Below are 24,054 nucleotides of genomic sequence, written 5' to 3'. Positions count from 1 at the left end.
ATTCTATAATCTGGGTTTATATTATCCAAAGATAATACATACTTTACTTTACAGTTTAATTCCGAATGTAAATGTTGTTAATGGGATGGATATACTTGTTTGTGTTATTATTCATACATCTAGATCAGTGGTTGACTTTTTAATAGGTTTGACAATGCTATACAATTCATTTCATAATTCATCATTTTCGCCGATTTTGTATTCATTAAACAATTCATACATTCACAATTCTTGAAGATAAAAAGGCAAAACATATAGTTAACATGCTTAGTATCTGTTAGTGTAAGATTTCCTTTTAAACCTCACTTCCTGAACAAAACCATTAAGTTTACAATTATGAACTATTTCATCTTAAATGAACTATTAAGGAAGTTCATCTTAAATGTGTTGAATTGGCGCAGGATAGGCATTTGCAGCTACCATCTCGTCCAAGTCAGAGGTTATTAGCGGATATTATCCTGTCTCAAGATTGTTCAAGTCAAGTTTAGTTCTATGTAAGTTTACAGTGTTATTCAAGTATATAAACGCTACCCAAGCTACTTTCAAATACAATTATTTGGATTTAATCGTTTTGTGATTTTATGTTCAATTGGTAATAGATAGAAGGTATGTTATTTCTACATTATATTCCTCTATGTTTAGAACGAGATTATTCACACATTCTAGTTCATTAGAAAATTGACGACAATCATCACCCCTAAGTTGAAACATTGAATCAAATATTAACAAAATATACAATTGTGTTTATTTGCATGGTATCGCACACGTTATTGTCTTACAACAATTAAACAATTTTAGGGTGGAACAGTACCTAATTATAACATTTGTACGAGCAACCGACCAGGGATTTAGTATTATAGGTCGTAACAGCCGTCCCAACCGATCTTGTTCAGTTATGAACATTTGAAAATAATTGAAAATCTAAACTTATACAATGTACCACAATTAACATTTTGTTGCCATAAGGCCTAACTACAAGAACTGTTGTAATATTTCGATAACGGGGCCACCATGACGCGATTTTTTGTTCGTTCATAAGTTGGGGACCCCTCATGAAACGTCACAAAATAAACATGAATAATTCATCAATTAAATTTGTTGTTCCGTGTGCATCCAAGCGTATAACAACAAGTGATTACAACTGCGATACGATTCTAGGCCTATCTCCGCTGTGGTTGCGGCGTGAGATTTCATAAAAGAATAGCGGCGTTTTGTGTGGATTGTCGAAATAATCAGCCTTTAGTTTATGGTGTTTTTTAAAAGAATTTATTATTAAAGAATTATTAAATTATAGTTTCTATTAATACTATTAGGCCTAATTATTAGTCTCTAAATAAAGCCCATTTCTATTATAGTTAGTACTGTGTGGGTGTGTGTGACGTGTGTGTGTGTTAGGTATGACACAGTCGGAGTAAGTCAGCAAAATTAAATAATTACATTACACAAAAATACAGTATGTACATTTTTTATTCTCGTGGGTCTAATCTTTACATCTCTTGTGTAATATACATGCTTATGTAAAGTTTCCTTTGAGTACATACATACTTATTTATCAATGTAGGCTACTGTTTAATAATAGTAGAATTAAAAAATTAACATTACACAATTAATGATATTCATTCTTTATTCTCGTGGGTCTAATATTTCCATCTCATGTGTTCATATACGCAAAAGATGTGTAAAACAGCAACCATTCTTCTTTTGAACGAACAAGCCGACGAGCGAGAGAGAAAGAGCTAGTTAATATAGGCCTAAGGCCTATAGGAGTAGTATGCATGCAGCGCGCCCGAGCGATGGTGGTGTGTATGAAGATGAGTGCGCGAAGGCAATCACGTGAATTGTGAACAACAAATATTGAATTATTCATGTTTATTTTGTGACGTTCCATGAGAGGTCTCCGACTTATGTACGAAAAAAAAAATCGCCACCAGGACGGGGAAGCTTGTGTATTAAGCATGTGTGAATCTTCTATAACAATAAATAACTGTATGTGTAACCTTTGATCGTAATTAGTGGTAGTATAACAGTAGTCAATAAACAATCTTGACATCCAGCTCTTTAAACGTACTCCTTTATTGGGTTATTATAAACCATTACATCACCATGATGTATCTCACCTCTTCAACCCACGAGGTTCTCTCTATGAACGCCCTCTATAGCGTGACCTTAACTTCTGGGGTTACACCTCCCCTCCTTAATAAGAAGTGTCCCACTTCTTTAAATATCTTACATGAGGGAGAGTATTATTGAAATAGCTATTGTGATTATTACTCTGTAGATTATGATCACTCTACAAGAAAAAACAAAACAAAACATGTGTTGCATAAATGACATACGTGACATATAAACAATGTAGTATACGAGGTGCGTACAGTACATACACAAAACAATGTAGTGCACGAATGGCGTACAGTACATAACATGAAACAATGTAGTATACGAATGGCGTACAGTACATAACATGAAACAATGTAGTATACGAATGGCGTACAGTACATAACATGAAACAATGTAGTATACGAATGGCGTACAGTACATAACATGAAACAATGTAGTGTACGAATGGCGTATACAAACAACTTTTGTGCATATCTAATAAAAATGCAGTGACTTTTCATGCTTATGTTATAACAACAATTATATAACAAGTATTTATCAGTTCTTTATTAACAAACAGTTCATTCTTGTAAAAATCTGGAAGGTCGATTCACACTTCTGCCAGATCTCGTAGACTTTACTGGGATGTTGTTGGTTTTATCAGGCAGTTTATCTGATGTCGTTTCAGCTTTCTCCGATGGTTGAATATATGGTTTCAAACGGTTGTAGTGGACTTGTCTGGGATATTTACCACTACTGTCCTGCAATTTGTACACTAAACCATTCATTTTTCACCTCTACAACTGTGTATGGTCCTTTCCATCTCGGGCTTAATTTATTTCTAATGTTCACAGGATCATCAAGCCAAACTTTTTCTCCAACTTTGTGAGGTTGAAACTTCTGTTTTCGGTCATAATATGACTTCTGCTTATTCTTTTGAATGGCTACTTTTTCAGTCACAAAATCGGAAGCTTTATGGATGCGATTAAGTAAATCCGCAACATACTCTTGAGTAGTTTGGTTAGGTGATGAATTTGTTTCGTACAAAACGTTTTTTGTTATTATTATTTTTTTTTTCTGTGATTCACCTACTTTCGATCGATCGTGAAGGCCAAAATAAATACAGTAGAAGAATTTATTTCAGCGAAAATACAGGGTTTCACCAAATTTGTATTACAGATTCTGGAAAACAGAAATACAATTAATGCAGCAACTATACAATGTCAGGCTAGGCATAGCTAGCGTCCGATGTTCGTACATTACTGTTGTTTACCAGCTATGCATACAAAACTAATTAATTACGTGGATTTATGCTAATAAACTCGACTGGTGGCCGGCCAGGAATAGTGCTGTAGAAGGTGCACGTTCCTCTGGCGTATTCGTCCCTCACGTTGCTTTATTGAAAACACAAACAATGTATTACAATGGAATAACACTTAGGCCTATTTCATTTCAAAAGACATTTATTTTCCTCCATAGCAATACAGTACAAAATAATAAACAAAAATGGTAAGGAATATAAAAAATGAAATAGATGTTTGTTGGATAAAACAACAGAAAAGTGAATTTAAGAAAATTGGCTATGGAGGAAGGCATAATCCCGAGAAGATGAGGAAATCTTGTGCTGGGTATGCCTATGCAAATAAAATGGATAATTGAATAAGAGTGGAAATAAAGAGAAACAAACAAGACAAAAAAACGCACAGAAAAGGAAAAATAAAAAATAAATAAATTAATTAATTAATTTTAAAAAAATAAATAAAATAAATAAAAAGCAAGATTCGATAGTACAGTATGTAAATGAGATATAAATATTCGGCAATACCGTACGTTAATTATTAATGCAATACTGTATAAAGATTCGATAGTATGTACATGAGAAAGATTCGGCAATACCGTACGTAAATTATTAATGCAATACTGTATACAGATTCGATAGTATGTAAATGAGATATAAAGATTCGACAGTACTTTATGTAAATTATTAATGCAATACTGTGTAAAGATTCGATAGTATATGTAAAGGAGATATAAATATTCGGCAATACCGTACGTAAATTATTAATGCAATACTGTAAACGATTCGATAGTATGTAAATGAGATATACAGATTCGACTACCGTACGTAAATTATTAATGCAATACTGTAAACGATTCGATAGTATGTAAATGAGATATACAGATTCGACTAACTAAATATATAAAACATGTAAATAGAGGGCTCTATCTCATTTGCAGCCAAGATTCGGCAATACCGTACGTAAATTATTATTGGTTTGATCATACTCCTTTAGCTGTAACTCAACTCGCCATAGACAACGACAGTCAAAGATTAAAGCGTATATGGCGTTCCATACAAATGACGATATTAACCTTGCGGCCGCTTTGGTTGGCGGCCGCTTCGACCATACTCCGCTAGACTAGGCCAAAAGTCCATCCACGAGAGGATTGTGTCAGACGGTAAATCTGTACTACGTTGTTGTAACTGATATAACATCATACTTCTGGGTCAGTAGAATACAATTCATGGAATGCATTATCAATGATCTAGCGTTGCACAGAAAGAACGTTGGCAAACTAACATTATGAGTGTTATTCTTCATAAAGTGAACCATGATAAGCTCTGTTGGCGACAACAGATTGTTTTTCGTCGTCCAATTGCTGTATCAAAAACTGTTGTCGAATATTGAATGCATAATCTAGGCATAGTCATTTTTTCAAATACGTGAATTTAAGTTATTGTTTTAGCAAGGCAGGACAATTCACTAACATAAATATCCGTACTTAAAGGGACGCTATAAAAAAAATAGTTAAATAAAGAAAAATAAGGAAAACTAGATACTTGTTTATGTATATACGTTGTGTGCTAAAATTATAATATAATCCGCTCGAAAAAGGGAAAAACCTATCAGAGACAATTCTCCAAATAGGTTATATATCTGGTCGACGTAGGATATTAAGGTATTAAGGAAATGTCTACTTTCGTAACAACACTAACGTAAGCGTGCGTCGTGAATTTTAACGTTCTATTCGGGGCTACAGTAGTTTTCGTGCAGCACGATCTTGACAAACATCGTTGACGTTATTTATTTTTCAACTTTGCATAATAGACATAAGAATCTTGGCTGCAAATGAGACAGAGCCCTCTATTTACATGTTTTATATATTTAGTTAGTAAATGCGAATAAAAATGTGTGACTGTTAGATTATTTATAACGTTAACATGTTGTTCTATAGTATTATTATTCGTGTTTCTTGAAATAGCGTCAATTACTGACATATTATAAATGCGTTCTCTTTTCTTTCCAACAGTTTCTTTCCAATCTAAACTTAACCATAGTATATCCTACTGTCTTAATACTTGAATTCAACAAAGATTTACACAATCGTGATGTTTTGTTACCTATTTTCATATATCCTCTTAGTTTTAATTTTATATTATACATATACAATTCATTTACCTATTGAGTACGTTAGGTTTTATCAAAGTTATCACACTAAGAGTATACTATACTTGGTACAAGTTATATAATATGATACACTACTACTTCTGCGGTTATATAGAATTGAATGACTCTAAATATGAATTGAAATTCTGCACAATGACTTGTGCATCTATATAAAAAGGTTCATTATACCGTGGAAAGGTTTTTGTGCCATTATTGTGCTAAATTTAAGCATACATATTGTTATTATAAATACTATTATGAAAATAGACAAAGGAGTGCAGGTACTGTAAACAGCTACGAATTAGTTGAATTGAGAGTTTTTTGGGAAAGATTGTTCAGTTCTTAGAGATTTTTCAAGTCCAGTAGCAGTAGTTGGTAAGTTTGCAATATATAATAATTATAAGTATAACTCTACTCTAGTTGGGTACAACAGACACATAGACAGACAATTAAAATGGTCTAGCTGTAAATGAAAACAAATAAGTGCTATCTATTTATTTTACTGACAATTGCCAACTGAAACGAGTATTAACACTCAGAGGACTATAGAAACTAGTTTCTGCTATAAGACCACTAAATTATTATTATAAATCAAAGGGTTGAAAAAAGTTGTATACCTTTTTATAAATATTTCATTGCATTATTATTACTGATATAAGTTATGGTTTATTACAATAATAATATCATTCCAACATTAGCATCAGTATGCATTTTCCACAAAAAGTGACCCTAACCAACAGATATCAAATGCTTCAAAGTTTGGTTAAAGATAAGCATTTTGAATGTTTAAACCTTGCTTTTACCGTACTGTGAATTATTTATACAAAACGAATAGTCATACAATTATACGTTGCTTACTTCCTGTTTTAGAAACATATGTTGCTATTTCGAAGTGAAATAGAATATTTTCGTAAATCAGAATTGTAACAGTCGGAGACGTACATAGTATTATAAGAATGCAATTGACAAAAATATGAAAATAAATTATAACATTTTGAAGGAAGCTGGTTACTACTGAAACTAAACATTTACATAACTGAAGTTTATTCATATAAAAAATGTTTACCATTCCCTACGTTTTTTAAATCTAATTTAAGGTCACAAACTACATTTAATGGAAAAAAAAACTACTATATGGTCCTATTGCAAAAACTTTAACGGTTAAACATGTGAAAAATAAGTCGATTCTAATAATATTAGCGGCCTGCTATAAATCCCAACATGCATTGCGCGCGGATTGATTCTTTAGTTTTTCTCCTGTGATTCACCCACCTACTTTCGATCGATCGTGAAGGCCAACATAAATGGAAGAATTCATTTCAGCGAAAATACCAGGTTTCCCCGAATTTGTATTACGGATTCTGTAAAAAAACAGAAAGCCAATTACTGCAGCAACTATACAACGTCAGGCTACCTATAGCTAGCGGTCGATGTTCGAACATTACTGTTGTTTACCAGCTAAGCATACAAACCTAAGCCTAGCTAGTAGGCAAGCCTAAAGTCTGTCCACGAGATGACATTGTTTCTCTCTTTTTATCATAAATTACCATAAAACGAACATCTAAGACAAGGAATGACCTGTTTTAATGTTTTTAAAGTAATATATATATGCATTATTTTTACAAAACTTCAAACATTTTAGGGAATGGATCTTTAATGGGGTCCTACTAAACACCACCAGATACCACCAGATACCTACTAGAGCAATAAATCCTACCACTAGAGAGCAGCCACCTGTTTGGAATTGATTATTAGGGGTATATTGCAAATTCCAAAGCTTAATTCTTTCAGAAACTGATAAAAATTGAAGTTTAAAGTTGAATTTCTCGCCTTCGTATTCCAGAACCGAATGCGTTTGATAAACATTATAGAAACGAAACGAGCGCATTCATCCGTGTCTCATGTGTATTGTATTCAACGGTCAACTATGAGGCGCTACCGATGAATTTATTTGGTCAAATAAAATCAGAAATTCGTTTCTGTACACTATAACATTTATTAAAAATAAATAAAACTAAATGCCAACTACCTTTTGTCAGTGATGGTAATCGTATGTTAAAATAGAGTAAACTCATTATAGAATAGGAATGTGGAAAGAGAAAATAAAACAGAAGTTTTAACTTGATATTACCGTGTATTTTATGTCTAAAGAAATATCTGGAATGGATCTTTAATGTATTAATACAATAAAATAGTGTATGGTGTGAGATCGATAATATCCCCAGTACTAATTCTAAGGGATTTCTTTTAAATATTAAATAAACAATGCATTTTAAACATAAGCATGTGAATTTGTCAACATAAAATGCTTAGATTCGAAAGTGTATGACTACGATAGTTAAATTAGTAATCTGCAAAAGTCATTACAAAATATGTTCTATTGGTCAAGCATATGGCAATTGCCTTTCAATTATAATTATAACTATAACAATTATAATGAATAATAATTATTATTATAATTACAACAATAGTAGTAATGAAAATAATAACTATAGTAATGATAACAACAATTTTAAATGTAAATATGTATGTGTTTGTATGATGTAGTATGTTTAAGCGGATAAATTAGCCCTTGGTGGCATTTGCAGCTGCAATAAAGAAATTGAATTGAATTGAATTGAAATGCTTCAAAATGTAAAATTTTTAGGGAATCAAAATCCAAAAACATACTTTATTTTACTCATGCCACCTATTAAGATAGAGGTGAGTTAGTACATTGGAAAAAGATCTTGGTGTGGTTTTTAAAAGTAATTCATCTTTTTGAAGCTCTTATAAATGCGTCTGTTTCTAAGGCAAATATAATTATTGGACTCGTAAAGAGAATGTTTACAATTATGATATGTTTTTGATTTTCTACAAATCAATACCTATTTTAGAGTACAACAGTTATATTTTGGTGCCACACTATGTTGGCTTTATAAAGAAAATTCATCTGTTAAAATGCGTGCTTCAAAGGTTTTATTTGACATTAGTCATTTGACATACGTACCCTGATCGACTAAGGTTTTTAGGTCTCCCTATGCTGGAATACAGAAGGTTAAAGGCCGACATGATTTAAATTGATAGAATAAACATAATCCAGAACCTATTGGATGTAGCCTAGGCTTAGCTAAGTCTGTCATTGAAAAGCCAAAACGTGTTAATTTCTAGAATACAAAAAAGCGTTTCAAAAGAGGAAGGACTGTCGTAGGCTTACTACTATACTAAATGGATCGATCCATAATTAATCACAGTGTTGAGAAAATATTGTATACTGTACTTCCGTTTTATTATCAATACAAACTGTCTTCTTTCTTTTTATCATATTACGAACAATGATATCAAAGTGTTTGAATTTCTGTGTACAACAACAGAAACATTTTATCGTTGGTAGATAAACAGATGAAAAAACAAAAGCTGTTTAAGATATAAATATAATCGTTTATTTTGATAGCATTGTGTTTAATTGGTGGTCCTTGTGTAAGTTGAATTTAACACTCTACACACCATGTTTTTATTGCATTTATTACATTATTTACAACCAATTTATAATATTTATTGTTAACTTCTTTTTTGTTAGTATATATACACGATATAGAAACTACAAATGGATCTGAAAAAAGAACTTCTAGAACTATGTGCTCATAATAGCCTAAAGGTAGGTGATTTTACTATGCAACTACTGACAGAAATCATAATTATTAGTATTTAGCTCGATTATGTTGAAACATATAAAACAGTACCTTTCTTCTGTGTATATCTTATTATAGACAAATGGTCATCGTTATCATCATTAATTGTCTCTTCTTAAATATATAAAATACAAATGAATAATTGTTATTAATTGTTAAAAACGTAATCTGACTAAAGTTGGGGATGAGATGTCTTCTTTTAGTAAACAACGATTGAAAAAATAGAATATTCTGATCTTGTGTTTAACAATCATATCAATGCATGTGATTTAATTAAATATACAATTGGATATATTTTAATAATACTATATGTTCATATTTCATAGATTCCGGAAAGTGCAAACAATAGTGAGATTGATATTTGTACACATATTATTAAGTTAAAGGCTGTAAACTGTTACAACAAGGTAGGCCTACAAATCAATTATGACTTATTTTTCTATGTAAATAATAATAATACAAAGAGTGTTAACACAATGACAACATATTATCTATAATAAATTAATATATTGACCTCAGACTGTGTAATATCATTTAGATATACATTTGTAGTAAAAGTGTGCTGTCCCTATAAAAGAGAAAAAAAGTACAAATACTGTAATATGAATGCAAATAATGATGCAGATAAGAACAAAAAAAAATAATGAAAATAATAATAATAAATAATTTAAATATACAAAATTAGAAAACATCCAATTTTAGTGTGATTTATGGTTTTAAGAGTATTGTTTGTTGTATAAGAATTTAAAATTAAGTGATCAATCAAATATAGTATATAAAATAAGCAATAGTAAATTATTCAAATAATGATTCCAGCAATATATTATAATAATTATATGGATTACTTTACAAAATTACGAATTTCAATAAATCATCCTAGGTTCATTATTCAATCATAATTCTGTAAATATTAGAGAAAAAAGTACTGCCATGATTTAGATATTTTGTACAATACAACTACACCATTTACATAAAACAGGATTGTTCTCAAAATCTGCCACATGTACACAACATATAAGCTTAGTGTATGAAATAAACATAAACTCTAAAAAAGAAAAGCAAAAGCATAACAATCAACAGGAAATTGGAATGATTTATATTTAAATAAATCTCCCGGTTGAGCCTCCAAATGTAATCCAGGTTTAAATTCTTTGACGATAAATACTTTAAACAAATACGTATTCTGGGACAATATTAAAGTTATAAAAATAGCATAGATACAGTAAGTATATAAACTATGTTATTTTTATAATTATCATATTATTATTATTTAATATATTATATAATTTCTTAAGACAAATAAAAAATATAACAAAGTAAACTTAGTAAAGCTAAAATGTTACTTGGATCGGTCCTTTGTAGCATGCTTGTTTTTTTTTGTCTACTACATTTAATGATTCAGGGACTCCATGTGATGCACATAGTTTTGTAGGACACTATTATTATTACTAGATGATAGATTCAGTACAGTATAACTATGGCGAGTAGATAAGTTTAATAATAAATAAAAATAATGAGTGTTTACGATTTGGATGGTGAGAATTGTTGATGAGTTGCAAAATTGACTGCTCTATTCCGTAACTCATTAACAAAGGCTAGACCGGTAAGCTAGGCCATTCGATAATCATTTTTGTCTATTCTGAACTCGTTCATGATTATGTTCACATCATCGTGAGATTGCAGCAATATAATGCTAAACCCGTAGCTCAGTTTGAGGGTGGCCCAAGAACTACGTATTCAATCTTTGAAACGCCCCGACATTCAAAAGACCAGACAAGTCGTTTTATAAAATATTGTTGCTACTCTGGACTACATCGTCTATAATAAAATATAACATTGTGTATACAAATCGATGAAATCGCTTGTTACCACCTCATCTGCTCACTGATTCGCGCATGCGCTAAGCTATTATCAGACAAAAATCTTGTAAATGCGTATTACGAGATGAAAAAGCCAGTGAATATTCATGCTAAAACCGCTGAGAAATGATTTGTATATAAACTGTAAGCACACATCCCAAAATATTCCTCTTAAAACCCAAAAAAAGGAAGTGTTAAAAAAAAATAATCTAAGTAGTTAACGGAAACTTTATCGGATTATTCCATTTATTGTCATCCTTTGAATAAAGGAATATCCTAGCGATTCAAATCATATTTGTCAAAATCTTTGTTTGCCGGTCAACATTACGACGTTGTTGTTAATGCAATCTGTGTAAAGATTAAAAAAATAATCATTGTAAACGGGGATAGCTAATGACTAAGCAAACTTATATTATTATTAGTTTTGTGTTTCAACTTAATTCTTATGTGGTAAAAATGAGTACTGAAGTATTCTATATACAATCCATTAATAAATTACCAATTTACTCACAGAGTAAACAATCTCATCAGTTAAACTTATATTTTCCTTTTCCTTTAATTGTTGTTGTTGAATATGCCACTTCAATGTCACATTATTTATTCACGTTGACCAACAATTTGAATAAAAACAAATCATTTAGCTGAAAACTGTATATTTAAAGCAAATAATAGTCAAATTGGCTGCCAGCCATCGGGTTTCTTCATTGAATATAACTGTATATTTGTCTTTTTTTAAGTGAAAACATTTTTTTTTTCTACGGAAGTGATCTACAAAATGGCCTATTTTCATGGTTTTTAGAACAATACATATTTAACGTTTACTTTTAAGCATTTAATTTACCTGTCTATCCCCAATTAGTATTGTTAATATTTTATTATGCTTACCTTTCTTAAAATAAACAACTTATTCATTGACTTCATATCAGAGCAAATAATGTAGATGCAAAAACAAAACAAATGTGTCTATCACACAAAATATTACATTTAAACACATAGTAAAATTAGTTATTTGGACATATGATTAATTATTCTTCAATATTTGGTTTTTAAATAAGATAATTTTTCAAGTTTTTATTTAAATATTTTCAATAGGATGGTGAAACAGCCCTGTTTATTGGGGCTTATTACAACAATGTCACTGTTTGCCAGAACTTAATTGAATCAGATGCTGATGTTAATCTTCGATCTAACGTAAGTAATAAAGTGCATTTTAATTTTACCTATTAATAAATCTGGAAAGTGTATATACTTCTATCTCCGCAAACTAAAGTGTTTATTTACCATAAAAATAATATAATATGCAAACATTCATAACTCGCCAATTCAAAAGGTGCAGTGAAAAATTTAACCAGATTGAAGCAATTTTGTAAAAAAAAAAAATATATACAATTGTTGTAAAACATTGAGATATACATAAAAAGGTAAGATTCCAATGATAGAAATTACTAAACAAAAAAATGTTTTTTTTTATTTTTAAAACGAATAAATGTATTAGAAAAACAAGGAAAAGAGCATGCCAAGTGCAAACAGCTAATTTATCAATTTCGCACACCCTCTCTTTAGTTGAATCATCGCTGTTGCGACGAAAATGTATTCGGTTCCCACTATCATTTTGCAATGTAACCAAACACTTGTTAAAACGATTTGTTGGGTTTTAGTCAGTTATTGTTATTTAGGCCTAGTTAGTTATTATTTATTATCAAGAATAATTTCGTTGATCTGCCTTTGCTCAAGTCTAAAAGTGGTGGATTTAAATTGTCTTCCTTCGTACGATAATTGAATGTAATTTATAAATTAAAAAGTATAAAACAACAAAGAAAAGAATAATTCTTAACTTCCTTGGCATGTGCTCCACAGACTGACTTATCAACAAAATGTAAACATTAAATTGCACACTCCCGGTAAGAACATTGCGCAAATAGGCCTATGCATTACATTATCTTGGCGTTCGCTAACTTGCTATCGACGCAGTGTGTTGCAATTATTCATTCGTTGTGCACAACCTCCTGCCCGGAACTCCTCCTTTTACAAATAGGCCTACCTCATCTATTTAAACCAACCCACAGGTGGAAAATATGCAAATAAGTAGTGTGTACCACAACATACGCCAACCCTACAAAAATTGACCCCTGATACAAACATGTCTAGCATTATCCAATTCTAATATACTTTGTTTTTAACGTTTTCTTTTTTTTATCACAACATACGCATTATCCAATTAAAATTTACTTTTTTTTATAACATTTTCTCTTTTTTTTTATATATATCACAACATACGCATTATCCAATTATATACCATATATACCGTACAGTTTGAGCTAATATATTAATAGTAATTGATTAGGTCGTCATCTGTACACCACCTAATATTAGGATTCATTTACATTAAAATTGCAATGAATTCGGTAATTGTCATCAGTTAATTTATAGACAATAAATATACGCCCCGACAAAATAATAACCGCATGCTTTAGAGAATTTAACATATCTAAATACAGAATGACATGCATTTGCTTTTTACTTGATACCATGCCACTACACTATATATCATCAGAATTCAAACTTTACATTTCCCCGTAATCCTTACAGGATTATTCTCTATGTACTCAAGGGCAGTGGAATTCAGATTCTGCACGGCTTCCCATTTATTCCGAGAGTGGGGAAAACCTTTCCATTTAATCAGGTATTCCAAACAATTTTGACGATAACGTCCTCTTATAATTGTTTCGATTTCAAACTCTTGCTCACTTTCAGGAATGCCAGGAAAAGTTAAATGGTATTTCCGTACCGTTTTAAATTATGGGTGGCCACCACCGGCTCAAATGAGTCCTCCGGACAGTCCCCGATCTCGAATTCCGGCAGCTCACTCATTTGCTCCGGATCCGTATGTAAACTATTATTAGTGGGTCGTGCATATCGATTATATGCAAATTTTGTCCGGTTCACATGAACCGGTGCTTTTAGAACTAAGTTCCAAACACAAAAATTAAATTTTTCTCTTTTGTGGCGCAAACACCACTTTTATTCACATTCATATTATCTCATATTACATAAAATCGTATTATTTAACTTGTAAATGTCGTTACAGTTCATAAGTAACATATTTACATATATGAATTCTGTATATTACTCCCTTTTTCATTAATTTTCTTATATTTTGCTATACACTTGACAGGATCATCATCATCATACACAATTTCATTTGTTTGTTTTTAAAAAAACTAGCACCATTTGCATTGCAGATTTTTTTTTCACTTTTGTAACATAAACTGAATATATTTAAAATTAATTCATGCAATATAATTATGCTACATTGTATGGTAAAATAGATATAATAAAACACATTTAAATCAAACCTACGGTAGTCATATCAACTACATTAGATTTAAAGACCACCCATGGATTTTGACAAAACGGTTTTTTTAATTCATTATTTATTTTTATTTTATAAATAGAATAGGTAGCGATGGTATATAATTGGTTTTTTGTACAATTTCCACTGCCAAGAATGAGCTCTTTAAAAGAGCTTTTACTACCATCAATATTTTTAAAAATGTTATCTATATTTCTCCATAAATTCTTGTTACCTGGACATTCAAAGAACATGTGTTTTTCATCGTCAAAAGCATCACAATTATTGCATTTACTAGTACTCTTAATATTCCACATATATAATCGACTATTGGTAGGAATAGTTCGATTCAACAATTTATAATTAAATTGTGCATATTTTTTGTTGTTTAAAATTACAATAAAATGGCCAGAAGTTTGGAAACAAAAAGTATTAAATATACATTGAGGAGGAATAAAAATGCTGTCGACAAAGTATAAATATGCATCTTTTGTGGTCGTTCCTAAAATTGTATCGATTACGTCACATTTTGTAACCATATTATTTACCTGTTTATTGTTTTTCTTAATTACATTTATCCACATTTTTGGAATTGCCTCAACAAGTGTAGTGTATTCACTAATCCAATTTCTTTTTATACCCAAATTATTCTTTATTTCACTTGGGTTTAATAAACGATTAAAGGAAACAACGTGTTTCACTTTTGTAATCCCTGATGAAACCCAATTTTTATAAAATAAAGCCTTGTTATTTATTTTAATATTCTTGTTTCCCCATAAATATGCGCTGGTATTTATTTATTTTATTTTTCGCTATCTTGGCTCTCAAATCGTCCATGACCAGAACACCACAGGAGACATTTTTCCTATCATCGAAATTACTATTAAAAGGAGGAATCACCCACTGAACCCGACTAGACGATTCAATGCTGTCTAATATATTAGAAACAGCAACCATCCCCGCGATCGTATCTAGCGTTGTATTTTCTTTACTAACACGGGACTTGGGATGGTTATTTTTAAAAGTACCAGGGGAAGGTTCATCCACAGTACGCTGGACAAATATGGCTAGCCGAGCTGCATCTAAAGCATTTCGAAAATACCCGAATGTTCGGCAATAACCCTCTCATAAAATAGACAGGAGCTCAGAATCTGATTTCTTTATCTGCTTACGCCATAACATAATATCCGACGCATATTAATCAATGGTTTCTGAATGTAATTGTTTCCTAGTTAACAACTGCGATTCAATACCCCATGTCCAGGATTGACTCTCAAAATGTGCTTTTAACAAGTCGCGTATTTTAGTTATATAATTCTTATGTTCCTCCTCTATTGTATCTATAAATACTTTCATTTTCAACGCCAAAAAATGGCTTTAGGTTCGTATAATCCCGCAATGAATCATCATTCGCATCCCCTGAATATTTCAACACAGACCCATCCATATCATATTTAAATGCCATGTTGCCAATTTCACATTCAAACTTCAAATCTGATAATACAATTATTATATTTAGAACTATCCAATTATAAAAATAAGATAAATAAATATAAATATTTTATTAACAAAAGATATACAACCACACAACTACTGTCGTTTCCAATCCAACAATCACAGCCGTTGGTTAATTCCGTAAATGTCCAAACCAGCACACGAAAATACCCGCCTCAAACAACACCAACCAGTTCTAAATTCAACCACCCACAGTTCTGAATCCAAAATCAAACAGATCTGAATACAATCTCAATCAGTTCTGAATACATATATATCCAACGACGTCGAGTCCCCACGAAACTAATCAATCCACCCGGCGAAAACAATCATGGCCAGACCAACAATACCACCTCTCATCACTAGTAAGTATAAAGCGCCAATTGTTACTGTAATAACAAACACCATAATGTATTTCAAAATCAGATTCCAAAAATCAATATAAAACACATCTTACTGGGTACCGTTCACTTTATTCATTCGTTGTGCACAACCTCCTGCCCGGAACTCCTCCCTTTACAAATACCTCGTCTATTTAAACCAAGCCACAGGTGGAAAATATGCAAATACGTATTGTGTACCACAGAAGACTATAGACGTAACAACAATGTGATAATGCAAGTTGTATCTGTATCAGTATTGTTGACTTTCAAAAAGAGCAAACAATAAAAAAGATCAATTAATAGAACAGTATGCTTTTACGAAATTAATTGTTAATGGTGTTCAATTTATTCCTAAAAGTGGCAACGTTTGGTGCAATTCTTGTCGTTTGTTCTATCCGATTAGTTTAGGAATTGTCTTTGGGTAGAGTGAGTAACAATAATAACAATTATACTTGGTGGTTATGTATATTTTTATACTGGCCAGCCATTGTCTATTAGTAAAATATCATTTTGTTGACGATATTTAATAATATTAGATGCATTGGTACGCTCAATTCGCTCACGTACCATCTAGGTCGCGCCCACAGATGGTTTTAGAACACCTATTAAGAGGTCACCTTTGAAACTTCACCTTTCGAAAATTGTTGGTTATTGTCCCCTTAAAACCGCAATTGTCTCCTAAATAATTGATCTGGAGACTAACTGAATACATTTAGAAGAATTGAAAATTTAGACTAACCAACGATTAGCCAATAAAAAATTTCGAACCAGAGAAAGTACCAAAGTTTTGTATTAATAATGATGAATATAATTATTTAGTAATTTTTTTTGTTTACTTTTGTAAATTGTTTCTTTTGGCAGTCAGAGTTCTCGTTCCCTGAATAGGGGAGTTCCAAATGAGAGGTTCTACTTTACAGTAGTGAAGTTTCGGCGTAAATAAATAAGTGTAGACAGGGCTATGTACAACAGTATAAATGTCGACTACATGAACAAATAGTACAGACACGTTGATTTAATAATCGAATACAATTCGAACCCTGGAAATTACATCCGAAAGAGAAACTTGTCATAAAATGAGTCCAAACTATTGAGTTAAATTTAATCAAAACCAAATGTGTGCTTTGCATTGTATCACCGATTACTATCCTTTTCATGGCACATTTGATGAATTTGGGGCGGTACGTTCACATTTAAAATATTCCAATTTGAATTGCTTATTGTCGAGGTAAACGCTCGTTCCCTACTACATCAATATAATTTAAATAGATATTATATATATTTACCATACAAAACACAGACGTTAACAAAGTACCTAACCTATATAATATAATATGGCCTAACTCCTATTCTTCTAGGCCTAATGGGATAATATAGGCCTATATGCCAAAATAAAACAATGAGCAAGAATTTGTATCAACTGCAGTCATAGGTCGCGGTGCTAAAATCCATAAAATCACAAAAGGCTAATGGTTGACCAAACATTTGTTTACCAACTGCAGTCACAGATTTCCAACAAAATGTCATTCAATCACTTAAAAAACTCTATATCTAAACTATTTTATTCTGTTAGACAAAAATCCTGACGGAATTAAAGCTTGGAAAAGAGACTGGAATGTATGGAACGCCGGAGACTGCTATTTTTTCGGCAACTTTACCATTTCGGATACTTTGGTATTAATTAGCGGCAACTTTTTTTCTGCGGCTAGGAGACTTCAAAATTCAGAGGCTACTTTTTCATGCGGCGACTCTGCGACTTTACTATTCGACTGCAACTTTTTTCATGTGGTGACTTTGTTTCGGTTGAATAACCTCCAATACCTCTCTTCGTGCAGTGTTTTATTGGTAATTTATTTCTTTCACCCAGTCTTGTGTATGCATCCTTTACGAAAGAATCTTCAAAATGAACAAAACATTGCATTGAAATTCTAGAAGAAATTAACTTAGGACATCTTTATGTCAATTTGAAATAGAATATAATTTTAAGGTTTTTTATTTTTTCTAAGAGGACCTACTCTCTAGCATAGAAGCCTACTGTACTCACTAAAAATGGCCAATATAGGCCTATAATGCGACATTTATATAGCGCTATTTTGTAAAGATCAGAGCGCTTTGAGTGTTAGTTGGTTATTAAAAGTATCTAGACTATGAACAGGAAATAGGCTAACCAAAGACAACCCGATAGAGAGATGAACCAATAGAGAAATTTGATTAGGCCTACTAGCCTAGGCATAATATAAATTAATAGTATTATATTATTTTAAATATAGCCTATGACATGGCTATTTATACTAGAGAACTAGTTGGTGTGCCTTTATTTTATTTAGTATTTTTATTTATTTTGAATTGAACTAAAACAATGTTTTACTCCAATTCATCCGGACATTTAAACAAATTGGAACATTAAGTGTTTAAGCGGTTGGGTGGCTACTTAATCACAATGCTAACTGTTTAGCTGGTTTAGTATGAACATTTTATCTACATTTTTGCATTCTTAATGTTTAAAGTACAGTTTTTAACTTAATTAAATATTTGTAGGCCTATGCCGTATGCACAAGTCGCCGGATGGTGTAGCTGCCTTTCAATAACAAAGTCGCTGCTAAATGCTATTGCGGCACATTAAAAGGTCGCCGAAAGTGGCACTCTCCGCGTTCCATACTTAGTAAGAAACAATCCAATGATGAAATATGAGGGACTAAACCAATGGCCAAAAGTTTAATAATAAAGTTTATTTGTCATTTCCAATTTAGAATGTTAGCAAGATCATAAAGTAATGCTGCTGTTCAGAGTGTATCAAGAGTGTAAAAACCATTTTGAACATATATCAAGATAAATGTTTGTCAGAATTAATAATATGATGATACGTTGATTGATTGATTGAAATATATATTTATACTGGGTAACCTCTTCAGTCAAAGACTGGTCTCCCAGAGGGCCCAGTTGGTGATCAGTATTCAAGTATTTCACAAGAATTCAATGGGACAGATCTATATAGTTTTCTAAATTCGCCCTTCTTATAAAAGAGGGGAAACATTAGCATTTTAGCCATTCATTTGGGAGACATCCTGTACAAAGCGATTTCTGAAACATTTTTACTCGGTGCGAGTGCTTTGGTACATTAACGGGGATGGTATCTGGTTCAGACTTTCGGGAATACTTTTTTTTTCATATTTGTGTTATAAACATGTTTGTAAAAATGTCAGCATCTATCAGTCAAGGTTAATAAGCCGACTCCAGACACTAGTATGTGTTGTGGATTTGATGAAATTCCAGTAAAGCTTTGTGTTGGTTCTTGCAATTTAATGTATTCCTTTTTCGAAAAGCTTACTGATATACATCATTAAGGGCTGTTTTTACAATCTCCTCCAAAATGAAAAAAAAAAATCCATCCTATGTTTAAGTTGTACGTAGCAGAAGACGTTACCGGTCTATTATCTCTCTTATAAATAGGCCCGTAACAATTATTAAGAAACTGAATGTACGAAAATACTTTTTTGTCGAAATTGTTGTACTTATTTTTATTTTGACAAACAAAATTACTAGTGTAGCCTATAAAACTGAATAAATGATAAATGCCTGATATATTTACACGTCTTAAGTGAATGTTTCCCTCGTCCATTAAACAGTATAATACCTATTATTCCATATTAATATCGAGAGTAAGGCCTGTTTTCTAGTCAATGTTGAGTTGATTTGAGTTATGCAGATTCAACGAATTGGTATGAAAAGGAGTAACTGGTCTTTATGTCGACGCATTTTAGATTACTGATATTTTAACGATTGACACGAATAGCAGTGAAATATGTGTCAACACTGCGTTTACAACTTTAACGATAACAAAAGTTTCACAAATTACGTCATCATAATTTGATAACAAAATAGTACGCACTGCTACTTCTTGAATTCTCACAAAGCGACGACTTCTTCAATTATTGTATAAGTAAAACTATAAATTATAATAACAAAAAAAATTAAATTTAATGTTTTGTCTTCAGTCCAAGCATAAACCAACCAATCAAAATCCAATTTATTTTTTACGTAGTGTTGGTGTTCCAGCAATGCTCGAGAGAAAGCGCTAAACTAAGTTAAAAAATCATACTTTAATACCAATTGTTTAAACAATTGGTGGTCCGGCTCGATCATCATCACTGTTGGTTGTTCATTCAATCCAACTCAGCGTCGGCTGGAAAACATTTTAAATACCGTACATGTTTAAAAGCCAAATTTATATTTCAGAAAATGTAGTAACTTGTAAACACTCCTGTTTCTAAAACCCAAAATGTATAATAATAATAATAATAAATTATGTTATATATTACATATTATATTATTATATTCTTACAAATAATTGAACATTACATTATAAACTAACTAACAACAACAGTGTTGGATTTTATCTGTCAGAAAACGATTAACTAAATAATAGTTAAACTAGTTAAATACGGTAGAATTTAAATTCAAATTAGAAACAAATTTGAGTTGATAGTAATACCTAAACGTGTTTTATTTATTTCAGAATGGAAATGGGCCGTTGCATTGTGCTGCACGACAAGGTTGTACAGATATTGTTAACATTCTGCTTATGGCAGGATCTCGTGTGAATGTTCAGAATAAGGTAGGCCGTAGGTGTTTATACTCTTGTGGATGTTCTATTTGGATTACATTTCATTAAAAATACATTGGAAATAATTATTTTAAATGCAAATATTACTGTACATTATACGTGAATGCATATAACTGTGAAACAGGTTAAGGATTAGATAAAGGTGATTCAAATTATATTAAACACGCACATTCGCATTTCTGTGTAGGATGAAATACAAAATGTATCCCATTAGGCCTATGTATTTAATATAATATTTCATTGTTAGTGCTTATTCGTTTTGTTTAGTTGTGTATTTTCTTTCTGTGTATTTATTCAATCTGTAAAGACATAGAAACACAAATAAACCATTCAGTAACTATAAGTTAACTTGCGCCCTCAACATTGGCGAATTATACGTAGTGCGTTTTTTGTATACGCGTATAGCCGATAGTTTCAAACATAACATAAACTTAATCAAACTAACTTCTTCTCTAGTTCCCTAACCATATTCATCATATTGTTACAATTAATGTTGTAAAATGGCTGTATATCCCCCTTGTGACGACCTTTTCAAACAAATACAATTGTGTTTGTGTTATAATACAATATTTCGTGTATAAATATATGTGGCGGAGCGTTTATTAGAGAGTGGAGGTTGAATATTCCAAAGATGGTTTATGGAAGACGGGCGTTTAGTATAAAAGACGTTTAAATAAACAGCTTTCACCATGGGCAAAAGCATCCCGGGTCTGAACAGCGATACACATGCAAAACATCTACAAATCGGTTACCATTCGGCTATGTCGGGGTTTTACCTAATTAAAAAATAAATAAATAAATAATACAGTTCACATTGGCTGCCGTTCATTTCGGTCGCCACGTATGGAACGCCTAAAGCCCAAGTGGCCCATCAAATGTCGAATTTCATATTGCCCATTTGTTAAATTCAAAATAAGAGCTTGTCTCTTATGCCTCGATAGTAGCTATTAGGCCAATTATTTGTTGTTTTTATTTATTTATTTTTGCCGAATGTCGAAATTTCATTTACATTCATGATGTGGCAAGATTAGGCTTTCGTACTAATGTAATTTTTACTCGATTTCTGATATTAATTTTATTTATTGATTTTACAAATTCCACCGCAATATACTTTCGATGATTTTTTAATATAATTGATTTGATCGTTATTTTTTGCAGTATAATTTCATTTTGCTTAAACTTTACGCGTGGTCCATGAATAAAGCAAAATGTATGTCGCCGCCAACGGCAAACGTTGGAGGGGAGCAAAAACCAGGAAGTCGCAAAGTAATTATATGATCAACACGGAAATCACTTCTATACCGTGGACGGTTGAAAATCTAGAGATGAAATCAGAAGTTTGTTTATAATAAGAGAGAAATATGGAACAATATCGTAATAGTGAAGACGATGTTATCAAATCTACGTTTCGCCGTACATCTGCGATAGAACAGTTTTTTTCATTGTGCTCGCGTATTTCAGAATTAAGCATAATTTATATATGTCCCCTTGCCTCTGCCTATCACGCCAGTTACATGATAGAATTTGTTCCATGTTTATCCTAATCGACTTTCTTGCTCTATGCCTGGCATAATTATTTGAAGTATGTAGGCCACGGTAGTTTTTTTAGCCTTGTGGTTGTCTCATATTAGGCGAATTTTAATTAATTTAATTTTAATTAATTTTAATTAAGCATAATTTATATATGTCCCCTTGCCTCTGCCTATCACGCCAGTTACATGATAGAATTTGTTCCATGTTTATCCTAATCGACTTTCTTGCTCTATGCCTGGCATAATTATTTGAAGTATGTAGGCCACGGTAGTTTTTTTAGCCTTGTGGTTGTCTCATATTAGGCGAATTTTAATTACGCAGATACAAGACACTTTGTCAAGCCCACCAGAAGTCAAGTGGTTGACATGAGTAGAGAAGAGGCTATACTTAAAGTAATTTCAAATATAAAACAACCTGTAACTATCTCTTCACTCGCCTATTGTGCGTAGTGATGATACAACTGTTACTAAGTTGAAACAATATGAATTACCCTACACATCCACTTAATAATTACTATCTACTAAACAAATCAGGTATCAGATATCATGATAATCTCAATTAATTTGTTCTTAATTTGTTAAAGACGTTTGCATTTACTATTCTGTCGCTATGAAGGATGATACATACTAACTAATTAGTATGTAAGTCTCAAACCACTAAAATATAAATGAAAAACAGAGGACAATTGGAATAAACGTTTGAAATGCAACAGACGACAAAACTGTGACTAATAATGTATTAAGCAGGTTGCTTGTGAACTTACAGAACCTTTAGTTGATATTATTATTATTATTATGGAAAGGAGCCATTTTGTTCCCTTTTCCTAATTACATCATGACAGTTTTTGGGTTGTATTACTTACCAGTTTGCAAACAAAGCAGTGTGTAATTACCTGTAACTAATTGCTACTCACTGGTGAAACTTGTTAAAAGCTTTAAATGACAGTTCCAGGATAATATTGATGACTTGATGATTTTGGTCAAGTGATGATAATATTAAGATGATGCAAATTAAACGATATTTGATTTCTGTGAAAAAAACACCAGTCTAAACAGTATTAAATGATAACTTTACCGAGAACCATATTTTGACAACGTATTAGGGATGTACATGTGTGTAGGGATGTACATATGACCCAATTGCTAATTTGACCTGCATTAGGCTTGATGTATAGACTGCACACTGACTAAACTAATATAACCATTTCTATTTGAAATTCCATTTAAAAAAAGCTGTGACCTATATTTTACAGGTGAAGTCATTGTTATAAATCGTTGTTGTTTATACAGTGAGATGATATTCTACTTTACAAGCTGGACCTACAATATTGTTAAAATGTTTACACTGTGAATGAACACTAGTTAGGCTTCCGAAACATCAAAACATTCTCAATCATACAGTACTGCAATCATATACTTTATATTTTTTTGTGGAAAGACAACTTCACAAGTTGGACCTACAATTCAGGACCCAATAATAGTGTTAGACTCATTTGTTCTATGAATTAACGGGCGTGTTGAAAAGTACGTAATAATCTAGCTCTATGAACTTTGTTCAACGGTTATTTTAGACCGTCGATGCAGCACACTGTAACG

At 31.7% G+C, this 24,054-nt stretch overlaps 1 protein-coding gene across 1 annotated transcript; it reads left to right on the top strand.

Annotated features, from left to right (window-relative positions):
• Positions 1 to 427: 427 nt before the first annotated feature.
• Positions 428 to 22,204, top strand: LOC144843335 (uncharacterized). The gene is made up of 6 exons (XM_078700128.1): positions 428 to 606; positions 9,106 to 9,183; positions 9,544 to 9,624; positions 12,169 to 12,267; positions 20,819 to 20,917; positions 22,085 to 22,204. Exons 2-6 carry the CDS (start codon positions 9,133 to 9,135, stop codon positions 22,202 to 22,204), a joined length of 450 nt encoding a protein of 149 aa, XP_078556254.1. The 5' UTR covers positions 428 to 606; positions 9,106 to 9,132.
• Positions 22,205 to 24,054: the final 1,850 nt, after the last annotated feature.

This window comes from Antedon bifida, chromosome 5 (assembly GCF_963402885.1).
Source record: "Antedon bifida chromosome 5, ecAntBifi1.1, whole genome shotgun sequence".
In the NCBI taxonomy this organism is placed as follows: Eukaryota; Metazoa; Echinodermata; class Crinoidea; order Comatulida; family Antedonidae; genus Antedon; species Antedon bifida.
This window is presented reverse-complemented; position numbering and strand designations above follow the sequence as displayed.

What these genes read in the sequence shown, in the direction of transcription:
- LOC144843335 (XM_078700128.1), top strand. Translation starts at nt 9,133, where the DNA reads ATGGATCTGAAAAAAGAACTTCTAGAACTATGTGCTCATAATAGCCTA. An exon ending in CTGTAAACTGTTACAACAAG is followed by an intron (nt 9,625 to 12,168) that starts GTAGGCCTACAA and finishes TATTTTCAATAG; the next exon opens with GATGGTGAAACAGCCCTGTT. An exon ending in GTGTGAATGTTCAGAATAAG is followed by an intron (nt 20,918 to 22,084) that starts GTAGGCCGTAGG and finishes TATTTTTTGCAG; the next exon opens with TATAATTTCATTTTGCTTAA.